This window comes from Artemia sp. Qi Xiang Cuo, chromosome 1, assembly GCF_049724085.1.
Source record: "Artemia sp. Qi Xiang Cuo chromosome 1, ASM4972408v1, whole genome shotgun sequence".
Lineage (NCBI taxonomy): Eukaryota > Metazoa > Arthropoda > Branchiopoda > Anostraca > Artemiidae > Artemia > Artemia sp. Qi Xiang Cuo.
This window is the reverse complement of record NC_142794.1, coordinates 72,516,172-72,529,803: the sequence shown is the minus strand read 5'-3', so window position 1 is coordinate 72,529,803 and position 13,632 is coordinate 72,516,172. Positions and strand designations below refer to the sequence as shown.

The window sequence follows — 13,632 nt, the reverse complement described above, 5'->3', positions numbered from 1 at the left end:
ACTGTAAAACTACAACTTCCTGATTATTCTTTAATATTGGAAAACGTCAGTAATTGAAATGTTGGGTTTCATTTTGGTTAAATTTGGTTAAAAAACACGAAAATTTTTCTTTTTCATATGTTACTAAAACCTTTTCAACGCATTTTCAGGCAAAAGTAAACTTGAAACAAATTTAAAATCAAGAATTTCGGTAGTTTTACAAAACCCCTTTTAAACCATCAAATAATAGCTAATCTGTTGCCAAACGTTGAAACATTAAAACATTGGACTGTAGAAAATAACACACCAAAATTGGAACGAGGAACATAAACCGTATACATCTAAGGAACTTTCAAAGAACTAGTAGCAGTTGGATTCAATCTGAAGCGTACTGCGACATAGATATGACAACTGGCCAATAAAGAATATTAAAAATAAGTAATGAAAACACAAACATTGAAACAGTCGAAAAACTTCTAACTCGTAACTTGCATTTCGTTTCAGAAACTTTTGACGGGTCAAGCACATCGCTCCTCGGCAAGATTGTGAACTTCCTTCGGACATGGACTAAAAAAAAACAGGCATTAGCACAATAGGCTATAAAGTGAGAGCCTATGTTTCTAATATCTCGTATAGAATTTTGAGACAAACTCCTAAAAATAACTACAAAATTATTTAGTGTGATTAGTTTTTGTAAATAGTAGATTAGCTCACCCAACATATTTATATCGTATACAACGCAATATTACTGCCTAAGTAAAAGGCAATATGACTTCAAACCATTGTTGCTATTTTTGTTCACCAAGTGACTTCATATGGAAGAAGTTTTTGCAGAGAAACTATGGAGGGGGCTCTTTCGATAGGATCTGAAAAGATCCTTCCCTTTTTAAGTTTTGAAACTCATTTGAAAACAACCATCCTTCATTCCCCTTGAAGCTACTCTACATTCCCAAAGACACCTGAACACAATTTTAGAATAGACATTTTGTTAAAAAGAAAGTGAACAGGCCCAATAACTATTCCTTCGGGGATGATTAAAACCAAACAGCACTTTGGGAAAAGTCTGTAAGTTATGTAAGTTGCCCATTGTTTATAATATAATTTTTTCTGCCCCTCGTTCCTCATTCTTCTGCTATTAAGGATGTTAATATTTTCTTGTTATTTGAGAATTATTAATTCTTTCATTTCTCTTAGCACCACTCTTAGTTCCATTTATTCAAATCTGACTTTTCTTGCTTTAGCCTCTGCCAAATTATCAATATCTCATCCCAATAGATTGCTTCTAAATTTTTTTTCTATGCTCATGAACGATAAATCGTTTAGTTGCTTCTTGCCCATAGTAGATCTGACGTTTCTTACTAAGTGACGGAAGTACTGATTTCCAAGCACCAAAAAAGTAACAACATATGTGAAAAAGTTGAAAAAAGAACATGTATCTGGAATCGATGGGACCATTGCAGAGATAATGAAGACACGCCTTTGAGCCAGCATAACTCTCTTTCTGGTCATCCGGAATAACAAAAATTCCCAAAAGATTGGACCAGGGGTATACTGGTAAAACTCTTCAAGAAGGGCGTTGAGCTAATCTGTGACAACTGGAGTGGCATCAACTTAACGTCTATCCCTTGTAAAATACTAGCCACAGTCATATTACAACACTTAGGAACAGTCTTAGACTAACTCTTCAGGGAAGAGCAAAACGGCTGTCGACTTGTAAAGTATTACTCTGATCGTATTTTCATGCTTAAAATAATGGTTTGGCATTCAAGGAAAAGGGAAAAAACAAAATATACATACTCTTCATTGTTTTTGAAAAGGCATTCAATTCCATCGATCAAAAGAATTTAGGGAAGATTTTGAATTACTACGGAGTACCTGATAAGGTATTCAAGATGATAATCGCACTCTATGAAGATAATGAATGTTGTGTGCGCAGAGAATATTGGGATACTCTTCTCTTAGAAATAATGTATGGTGTCAAACAGGGATGTGTCCCATCCCCATTCCTGTTTGTTATTGTTTTGGCCGACAGGTCCAATCTTTTGGACCTGGAATTTGCTAACAACGTTGTTCTTCTTGAAGATCCGAAACAGAGATTGCAGCTGCTACTCGAGACCATAGATGAAAGACCAAAAAAGTGGGGTTTACAGTGAATGTCAGTAGGATAAAGATCATGGCTACATCTTAAGTACCTCGGAGTTGGATTGATTATAATGATGAAATAGCCATCAAAATCAAGAGGAGTATTGGACAAGCTACATTGGCTTTTAATAGGTTGTAACCAATCTGGCGCAGTAGGAAATACTCTTTGCGTTTGAAGCTCCACCTCAAGAATAGCAATGAAGTGTCCATTCTGCTCTATCCAAGTGAATGTTGAAGCTAAATGTCCAACTGGAGAAATGCGTCCTAGCCTATAAAAACATTTGCCTTAGAAGAATACTGAACATATCGTGGCAGGTAAAGGTCACGAACATTGAAAGTTGTCAGCGAACAAGTCAACTATTAGTTACTGACCTTCTAAAAACGTAGGAGGTTGGTCATATTCTTCGTAGGCAGGATTATCGATTCCCATGTGGATTTCATTAGTGATGCTCTGAAGGGAGGCACAAAAGAGAAAGACCTAGACACACCTTGTGATGGTAGTATGAACAAGATCTGAGTAGAGGAAGATGTCTCTTCAACCACAATGGGAGGACGTCATGGCTGCAGTTCTATTCTGTGATGTCTGGCGAGGCTTTGAAGACACCCGATGTACAATTCCTGGCTCTGGAGGATCTAACATCTAAGGTAAACGACCGCTCATTACTGGGTATTGACACTGCAGTCGCTAATAATATTTGATAGACAACCCTTAAGTTTCTTCATTTCTATATTTTACAATTATTTCTAACACATCTAGAAGCTTCTTTAAGGATATGTTTCGATGTTGAATTATTTTTTTCATATCTTCGAGTTCATGGAATTACTGAATGGGATCTAAATCATCTCTGATCAAAAGACACTTGCGTAACTAGGATATCAAAAAGACATATCTGCAATATCACAGAAACTTCTAAGGATATTGAGTTGAAATTTACTGAACAAACAAGTAAAGCACTATGTACGTCAAAAATGTCAAAAAGGGTATCTGGAATATCTTAAGAACTTCTAAGAATATTAAGCTGAAACTTGGTGAGCAAAATCGTGACGCTATACGCATTGAAGATATAAAAAAGCCGCATTTGTAATGTCCATAGAATGACCAAGTGTACTAAGTTGACATTTTCAGGAAATTTCAAGGGCAATGTTGAACTAAATCAAAAGACGCTAAGTACATCGTTTTTGTCAAAATAATTTATATCCAATAACTCAGGAGCAGCTAAAGGTAAAAATTTGAACCTTTCTGCAAAAGTTGGAGAGATATTCAGCTAAAGCATAAGCCACTTTTCGCATCCAGTTTGTCAAAAGGGTATATGTGCAATTTCTCAGGAACATTTATGGGTATCAATCTGAACTGTTAGGAAATAGTCAGGAGGATGCTGAACAGAACCAAGGTCGCAAGGTGCATCAATGTTGTCAAAAAACATATTTGTAATATCTCAGGAACAGCTAGGAGCAATAAGTCAAAAATTTTAGGGGATTTCAAGGGGGATATTGAAATACTATTGGTATTAAATTGGTATTAATTGGCATTCTGATAAGTAAAAACTATTGGTATTAAAATGAAACTTTCATGGAAATTCAAGGGGGATATTGAACTAAATCAAAAACACGCTGTGCGTCCGAAGTATCAAAAGACAATATGTACAGTATCTCAGGAACGATTAAGTGTATTAAGTTAAAACGTCATAAAATGATTTGTGGAATTTTGAAATAAATACAAAGAAACTATGTGCCTCACGGTTGTTAAAATGCTATATGTGTAAAATCTCAGAAACAGCTAAGGTATTAAATTGAAGTCTCCTAGAAATACGGAGTGGTAACGTTGAAAGGTCCATGAAAATCTTATATGGGAAACTTGCATAATTTATAACCCTAGCCCCAGAGACTATGGATGGTATTTTCAACCCCGGAGGCATAGTTATTTGACCTCTGGAATGTTTTCAACAAAATTGCCATCTCAAAATTTAGTTCTATGTAATTGGGGAAAATAGGGCGAAGGGTGAGGGAGGGGGTTTGTCCTCCGATCACTTGTGCCACTTAAGAAGTAGCACTAGAACTTCTGATTTCCAATCAAATTAACCCTCTGTGAAGTTTATATGACCATCCCTTCCATATGAAGTGCCTCTTGGGAAAACAATAATAGTAAAACATTAAAGCCTTACGGTTCTTTACTATAGGCCACTCTAAAGCGTTGCCTATGATTAAATAAAAAAGACAGGTTTTTCAACTGAAAGCAAGGAGCAATATTAAAACTCTAAAAACATTATTTATTATGCATATGAGGGGATTCCCCTTCCTCAACTGGTCTTTACAATAAAATGTTGAAACTCTTCAAAAATACTTTCCACTCAAAATCAGCGGCCCTTGTGTTTTTGTACTCTTTCATAAGGAATCGAGAAACAAAAAAAAAAATCAAATTTTAGCTTAAAGAATGAGGGTTGAGGAAGGAGTAGCATGCCATCGTACACGTAATAATTTATGTTAGTTTAAAGTTTTAATGTCGCTACTTACTTTCAACTGAAAAAACTCGTTTTTATGTAGTTTTTGACTGTTTTTCAAATTATACCAGGGAATCCCTTTCCCATTTATGGTTCGCTACAAAAAATCAAATTTTAAAAAATCAACTGTCTGATTCGCACTAAAAACATTATGAAATGCTGAAAACAAATGAATTTGTACATGTGTGTTATTACTATGCATTACGTCTTAATTATTGTTTCTTAGCTGCCCTTGTCATAGAGATTTCCCTACTTAAGTTAGGCTAACACTCTGCTGGGATTTTCTTCAAATCCCCAAAAATTTCTTTTTATTTTATTTGTTAGCGTAATTATAGTGTCCAACTGATCCACTCACCAAACAAATTTTTCAAACGTAATGAAACAGTTCATGGTAACGAACTGTAAGTAAGGAGCAACACGGCTCAATAGCAATAAAACAGAGTTCTAACAACAAGAGATAAATCAAAATAATAAGATTTTATGGTGATCCAAAATATATAAAGTTCAATAAGTTTGATGCTACCTGTCAAAAGTTATTGACCTGAGAAAATTTATTCAATTTTCGGAAAAGGGGGAAACACCCCCAAAACGTCAAACCATCAGATAAAGCATATCTGGAACCATATTATAGAGGTTTCAAGAGGTTTCTTATATAAAAAAATGTGTAATGTTTTTTTTCAGGAATTGTCATTTTGAATCAGTGATCCTGGAAGGTCGAGAAAGGGCATTTTTGATTAGAAATCAAAATTTATAATGCTCTTTTCAAGTAGCCGAGCGTTTGATAATAAAATATTTTGAGTTAAAGTTCCAATTTGATTTTCAACGAAATTTTTAAAGTTTTTTTGAAAGGGCTATTACATAAAATTTTGGACGGAAGAGTGTCACATAAAATGGCAATCCGCGATCCATTTCTAAACAAGTCAACGGATAAATAAATCTGTATGCATGGCGTCAAAGAAAATTAATTTCAGAATTAGTGTTTATATCCGTTTCCCCACTTACAGAGGAAAAGAGGGGGTAAATAAAGATCCTGTACAGCAGTCTACAAGACTTGTTTTCTGGGGTTTCCCAGTGCGAGAAGAATGAATATGTTATTTTGATTGCTCTGTCATTCACCTTTTTCCCAGTTTTCCAGTTACAAGGGAAAAAGAGGGTGAAATCAAGACATCCTCTAAAATGAAAAGATAGTCAGATGGCTCTACAGAACTTGGAGAGGAAAGGTCTATCAACTCTGTTTTAAAAACCCTCTAACACTGTTTTGACGTGAGTTTAATATCCTATTCCGTGGTGCGTCTCTTTTGCTGTTTGCTGAAGATTCACTACCTACTGGTAGGTTTAATCGGTCAAGCAATAATGCAGGCTTGCCGTCCCCGATCTTTGCTTGCTCCTTTACAAGTATACCTTGGATTCCAGCTATACCAGCAATCTGGTTCACCTTTTCTCATCTACCAGATGAATAGGCTGTGTTTTTCTAGTTCTTACTTTGTAGTGCTTCGATTCGAGGGTTCTGCCCCAGTAGCTCATGGTACAGAATTTTCAGGAATGACTTCTAAAACCTTCATCCAGTTCATTGGCGACGTGAAGTGAGACGTGAAGACGTCAAGTACGGAGACGGAGTACGGAGACGTGAAGTGTGTTGATATTTTTACATAGAAAATAATACGCAAATCAATACTTCAAACTGTGGTTTTGCTGAAAACGAAACGAAAATAATGAAATGCATGCTACAAAATGAGTTGTGTTTGCTAAAAAAATTGATGTGTGTGACAAAAAATCGATTCTTGCTTGAATTATGCAAGAAGCAAAGAATGTCACGTGCCAAGAGCAGTCATGGCCCATGAATGATAATTCATTTCTTGTTATTCCATCAAATGGTTTCATCATTTGCTTCGATGAGTTATTCCCATAAGAAATTCCAATTAGGGCTTACGTTCGTAATAAAATATAATTACGAATCAAAAACTCATCTTACGCTATCGCTTTAAAAATAATCGTTGACAGGTTTTTGCGAATAATCATAGTACGTTCCCATGGTTCCCTTGAATTTTAAAAGAACGTGTGGGCACTAGACCAAATAAACAATAGCATGGAACTGGTTGCTATAGCTTGGCATAGGTAAACACTTAACTATTATGTAACCATCACGTGTGCGCAATAGTTCAATAATCAATAATACTTGTTGGTTGCTAGGTCTCCGTTGGAATTGGTTACTAGGGTATGGCTTAGGTCAAAAATTAACTATGATACAACACCAACGTGTTGGTTAAATGTAAGACAATAATATCCCCTAAACCTATTTCTAGTAATTGTTTTCTCCCTCCAGTAGGAACTATTTGCCGGAGATAGAAACACACGATCCATAGCTTACGAAGAAAGAGGGGAATTGTCATTAAGATCAAGAAGCCTATTGCATGGAACATATTTCCAAGAACTTAATAACAGCAATTGCTTGTTGGTTCAGCTGACTAAGGCGTCACTCCATTGGGAAATACATGGTCTTATGCTAGATTCCTAAACCAAACAAAATCTTTGATGAAAAATTATAAAGGTTCTCTGAATCAAAACACGTCTTGCATAAGCGGATTGGGAAATGCCTTGATGAAACATCTTGAGGAAAAAAACGCCTTGAAGAAAAAACCTTGAAAAATATCTTGAAGAAAGAAAAAAAAAGAAAATTTCTTGAAGAAAAAATGTATTGAACATAAAAAATATCTTGAAAAAAACATCTCGAAGAAGATGTCTTGAAGAAAAAAACTAAAAAAATAATAATTAACACCTTCTAAAGCTTATGTAACACCTAAGTGTGCAATACGTAATTTCCAGTTTCATCTGGGGGTTCTCAGCTTGACTTGCGGCCCATAAGCTTTATCGAAACGAGTCCGGTGAGATTACGCCCTCCTCAATAAATTTGCATAGGTAAACAATCTCCTAGTTCGTAACAACAATATGTGCGCAATAGATCAATAATCTATAATACTTGCTGGTTGCTAGGGATCTGAAACTGGTTGCTTTGGAGGGCTGTCATGGGACCTTAAAAGCCTACACTACTTACTACTACTACTATGAATAAAGGAGTCAATTTCTGACAATTCACGCATAAGTGTTTTTTTTTTTACTTTGGTGAAAACAATAGATAATATTAAGTTCAACAGTTTAGCCTGCTTAAATATGTCTATTTTTTAGAAGTATGGAAGCTTATACTTGAACACCTCAACTAAAAAAAAAATATTCCAGGAAAACCATCCAAATTTCGTAATGCTATAAATATTACTGAAATAGAAAAAAATAAGTGAGGCTTAATGCTTTGAATAAACACAACTTTTTAACTTATGTATTTTTTACACACTGATGTTTTGTAGATATTCTGTTACCTTGGACAAAAATAATTCTTTACTTGACGTTCACCACCATACAGACCATGCAATAAATTTTTTATATATATTTTTTCAGTATAGATTCATGCTCTATGCCGAAACTTACCAACAGACGAAGAGAACATCATTGCAAAAGAAAATCCAAAGAAGAGATCATGTCCCCGAAAGTATGACACTTTAGGCAATTTAGAATCTGCGTATGATGTCAATGTGATGAGTGATAAAAGAGACGTTATTCCTATGCCTAGTTTAGCAGCAGTTTCTGAATCCGGCAGAAGGAAGGCTAGCCATGAAGCCATCACAATCATGAGAGCGGGGATGTATATAGAAATCAAAGCAATTAGGAGGGATTTTCTGAGTTTCAGCTCTAGCCAAGCTATTTGAAACAGCGAGTCTTCTGGATCGATAGACACTGTAAGAGAACATTACGGATAAACATAAAGACTGATTATTTGTGCGGGGATACAATATTCAGGAAATATCCTTTTTTCCTCTTCCCTTAGACCCACAGTTCCTATCCATTTCTTAGAAACATCGTATTCTGAGCCCCGTTATTAACGTGGAAAAGCAAGTTTTTGCAGGAAAACGTGGTTATCGATGCATAAGCCTCCTTGGCCTTCCGTATTGTCCCAGTATTTTATCTAAAAAGTGGTTTTTTAAATGATTGTTTCAAATTAAATTTTATTGAAGTAGGAACAAAATTTGTCTTGACACAGACCCTGTAATAAACAAAGTGTATGTTATGTTTTTAATTGTTTTTAAAACCAAAACTTATAATAGTTATAACCTATAATGACCGATGGTATGCTTCTGACGGGTCCCAAGTAATAACAATTATCAATGGCACCTATTTATATAATACTAGCCAGAGATTAAGACAAACTCACTTATTTAACACTTTTGCAAGGACCCCCACCTTCTAATCAAAAAATATACTGTCCCTGAAAGGTTCAACTCAATCTGTCAGTCTTGAGACAAACAGGGTATACTTATAACACTATGCATACAATTTGGAATTTTATAATAAATCATACTGAGTGCAATTTTTAGATAATGATGTATAGTTACTTAACTCAATAGGCTTAGAATAAAAAAAACGTATACTCTTTTGTGAGCATCCTAAACAAGCTGACTCTCATATAAAAGTGCTCTGAAGAGGCTGTTACCTGTTATTTGTTCATTTAGGGACCCACGATAAAAAACAACCATTAAGACGAAGTATAATAAAAAGTTGACGAAAAAAACAACACATAAATGACCAAAAACAGCACAAAAAGTCACGGAGGTGAATAAAATAAATATTTGCTTGAATAATCGCACCTATTCATTTTGGAGAAATTAAATCTTAAGAATACATTCTGCGATTCGTCTGACAACTGAAACTGCGGGTCCACTATTTTTAACTTTGTAAGAATTTGTGAGTTCCTGGAAACGGGTCGTTGTAACGTGGTAACTATAAGTAAAACTAACAGAAATTACAATAAATAACCGAGTCAAACTGAAAACCAGCAGAAATTAACATGAGTAGGGCTCATAACCCCTATGCCTTCCCAAGGCCAGAACATAATTTGTTCTTTACTGAAAAAATACAAATAAATGTTTTTACTTTTGTAACTTTAATAAATCAAATAATATTAACATTTTGATTACTAAATATCAGTAAATGTAAATTAAACTGACACTGCACATTTATTTGTATTTTTTTTTAGTTAAGTGCAAAATATGTTCTGGCCTTATGAAGGCATAGGGGTTTTGAGCCCTACTCATGTTAATTTCTGAACGTTTTGAGTTTGACACGGTTATTTATTGTAATTCCTGTTCGTTTTGCGTTTAATTTATTTATCGATGCTGATTTTTGGTAGTTCCACGCTTGGTAGATTACTTGATTTTATTTTTGCTCATTTTTGGTTCAATCGAGTTCTTTACTTTTCTTTGACAAACTTATTTTGTGGAAAAAGTTTTTTTTAATTAATATCTGTTCGTTTCGTATTAACATAAGGAAAAAGGGAAAAGAAAATAATACTTTAAATTTTTTCGTTTTTATAAGACTTTATTTTTTGGCCTGCTATTTGTATGCTGGAGAAAAATTTTCAGCAATTTTTAACAACACACACCGTTTTAAAAACCTGGACACAAATAGTAGTGTTTAATCTAGTTTCACACATCCTCTAGTTGACCTGAATTAGAAAACTTGATATCATTCGCAAAAAAAAATCTGTTTACTTTCTTCGATAGCTTGGATACACTTACGCTATTTTAATTTGGTTAAAGTTTAAGAGCAGAAGTGGCCCCGAAAGTTTGAACACCTCTGTTGTTCTTGGGATACTGCTGAGACGCCTTATTGGGAATTAGCGTTAACAAAGTGCATTTTGATTTATCTTAAACACACACACACACACACACACACACACACACACACACACACACACACACACACACACACACACACACACACACACACACACACACACACACACACACACACACACACACACACACACACACACACACACACACACACACACACACACACACACACACACACACACACACACACACACACACACACACACACACACACACACACACACACACACACACACACACACACACACACACACACACACACACACACACACACACACACACACACACACACACACACACACACACACACACACACACACACACACACACACACACACACACACACACACACACACACACACACACACACACACACACACACACACACACACACACACACACACACACACACACACACACACACACACACACACACACACACACACACACACACACACACACACACACACACACACACACACACACACACACACACACACACACACACACACACACACACACACACACACACACACACACACACACACACACACACACACACACACACACACACACACACACACACACACACACACACACACACACACACACACACACACACACACACACACACACACACACACACACACACACACACACACACACACACACACTCTGCTTATGAAAGGATGATGTGAATTGGAGCCATCTTCTAGGATTTAGTCACTTTTTATAACTTTGGACTACTAAACAAACTGTTTACAACGAAGAGAATTTTCAAACAGTCAAAATTTTTAAAAAGGGAGAAACACGCGAATCAAATTTTCATAAAAGTAAAAAAATTGTGAACAAAAACTTAAGAAGTCAGAAACATACGAAGAGCGTCAGAAACATACATAATCAGAAACATGGGAATTTTCCAAATTCAAAACATGCTTACAAAACCAGTCAGAGAGAATTTTTTTCAAAGTCAGAAGCAGACGAAGAAATTTTTGAAAAATTAAATAAACACTTACAATATTCTTAAAAAGTAAGACACACATGACCAGAATTTTCAAAAAGTCAGAAACATATGAATTTTCAAAATGTCAGAAACACAAGAACATAACTTAGGAAAGTCAGAAACACACAAAGAGAATCTTAAAAAAATCAAAACACACTAACAAATTCAAAAAGTCAGAAACATGGAAAATATTTTCAAAAAAGTCACACACGAAGAACGTAGCTTGAAAAATCAGAAACATACTAATAGATTTTTCAAAATGTCAGAGAAATAAACAAACATAATCAAATGGTGGATAAAATTTTCAAAAGTAAAAACATGCTTACAAAAATTTGCAAAAACATGCCAATCAAACTTTCAAAAATCTCAGAAACATATAAAAAGATACTTAAAAAGTCGAAAACACGAACTGAATTTTCAAAATAAGAATTACACGAACCTTATTTTCAAACTCTCAGAAAGAAAGTTGAAAAATTCAGAAACATGCAAATAGAATTTTCAAGAGTCATAAACATGTGAACAGAATTAAAAAAAAAGTCAAACGTGTGAACAGAAACTTGAAAAAATCAGAAGCATGTGAATAGAACTTTCATAAAGCGAGAAAAGAGTGAACAGAATTTTCAAAAAGTTGGAAACGTGCGAATAAAAAATGGAAAAACTCAAAAACACACAAACAGAATTTTCAAAATATCATATTTTCAAAATAACCTGGGTTAAATATCTCCATGTTAGGTTTTAAAAACATAAAAAGAGGGTTTTTGAAACATCTTCAAAACACGTGAGTATAATCCAACAGTGAACAGAAGATACAAAATGTCAAAACACACTTTTTCAAGAATTCAAATTCTGTGTCGAAACACACAGAATTTTCAAGTGAGAAACACACAAGCCAAATGTTCAAAAAGTCCAAGAGACTTAAATAGAAAGTACTAAAAACATAACAGCAAAACTTTTAATTAATCAGAAACGATTGAACGGAATTTTCAAAAAGTCAAACACACATGAACAGAAAATAGAAAATTCTGAATCTTTCGAACAGAATTTCAAAAGTCAGAAGGATACAAACTGAATTTTCGACGAGGATGTGGCAGTAATTGACTCGGATGAAGTTCTTTAACTAGTAACGACAAGCCAATGTCACGAATTGTCATGAGAAGGCTTCACCGAACAAAATCCACCCTGAATAAGAAGTGAATCAAACTTATATTAACGTAGATTAGGATCAATTAGGCCAGGTGACCCCTTCTTAAGTACCAAAAATGACGATTTGATGGTGCTCATATTGGTAGATTTTGGTTTGCTTTGTCAATGGAAATTTTGCATTTGGGTAGGAAGCACTATTTAGGACCTTCACCTGATAAAGGCGGTAGCTGATTTTAATTTTACGAGATGCAAACTCTGAATTTGGAATTGCAGGAACTTCAGAGAATGATATGATAAAGAAAATTGTTAAACTTATTTTCTATGCACTAGATCAGTTAATCCCTGCTTTGATATCTGAAGCTGAGCTTGACTTAGTGTTGAATTCTTGCCATCGTTGCGTCTCCTCAAAATGAAGTAATTTTTGAAAAGCTGTATATAGCTTCCAAACCATCCTCAAATTTATAAAAATTTGGGAATAACAACCATACTGCTATCAAGTCTGCTTTCAACACTGTGCTAAATAAAATTCAAAACAGGAATAAAAATATCCGGTATAGTTTACCTGACATTTGCGACTCGTTGGCAATAAACAAAATATAAGAAGACTATTGAAGAAGTGTCTGACGAAAGTGAATAAAATACTGTATACTACCTAAGCGAAAATTTTGGCTTTATGACTAACATCTGTCTTCAACGAAAAATAATGTTAATAAATAATAAAAGAAACTAACTAATTCCAAAAATTCGTCAATAAAATATTGATAAAGTTAGAACAAAAAATAGATATATAGATTTTGGCAGAATCTTGGCTTCATTAAATTACTTGAATCAATATCAGGTGAACCAAATGTTGGGGCTCTGCCTCTTTTTACTTTTAGATAAATGACCTGTTTTTTTATTAGATTTGATTATAGTATAAATTGAATATACAGGCTATGTTTCGCTTCTAAGGCAGTCGTTTCACATAAGTAAAGTTTTGGTTAAAATATATTTCTGTCCGGCTGATCTTGGTCATTGAAAGATAATATTATGTCAAAAAGTCAGTCGATTTTAGCTCTTATTTATTGGATTAGTTCGTGCCATTCTAGGGTCCACCCCAACAAAACCTTTCTTTTATGAAAATAGT

At 34.7% G+C, this 13,632-nt stretch overlaps 1 protein-coding gene across 1 annotated transcript in view; it reads right to left on the bottom strand.

Moving 5' to 3' along the window:
* Positions 1 to 269: 269 nt before the first annotated feature.
* The window catches only part of LOC148956693 (gamma-aminobutyric acid receptor subunit rho-3-like), a 98,167-nt gene continuing 84,804 nt past the window's right edge, over positions 270 to 13,632 (bottom strand). Inside the window, exons 7-8 of the mRNA XM_089086790.1 lie at positions 8,100 to 8,405; positions 270 to 546 (exon numbers count right to left, since the gene is read on the bottom strand). Coding sequence (XP_088942916.1) covers positions 356 to 546; positions 8,100 to 8,405 — 497 coding nt within the window. The 3' untranslated portion in view covers positions 270 to 355. The remainder of the gene's footprint in view (positions 547 to 8,099; positions 8,406 to 13,632) is intronic.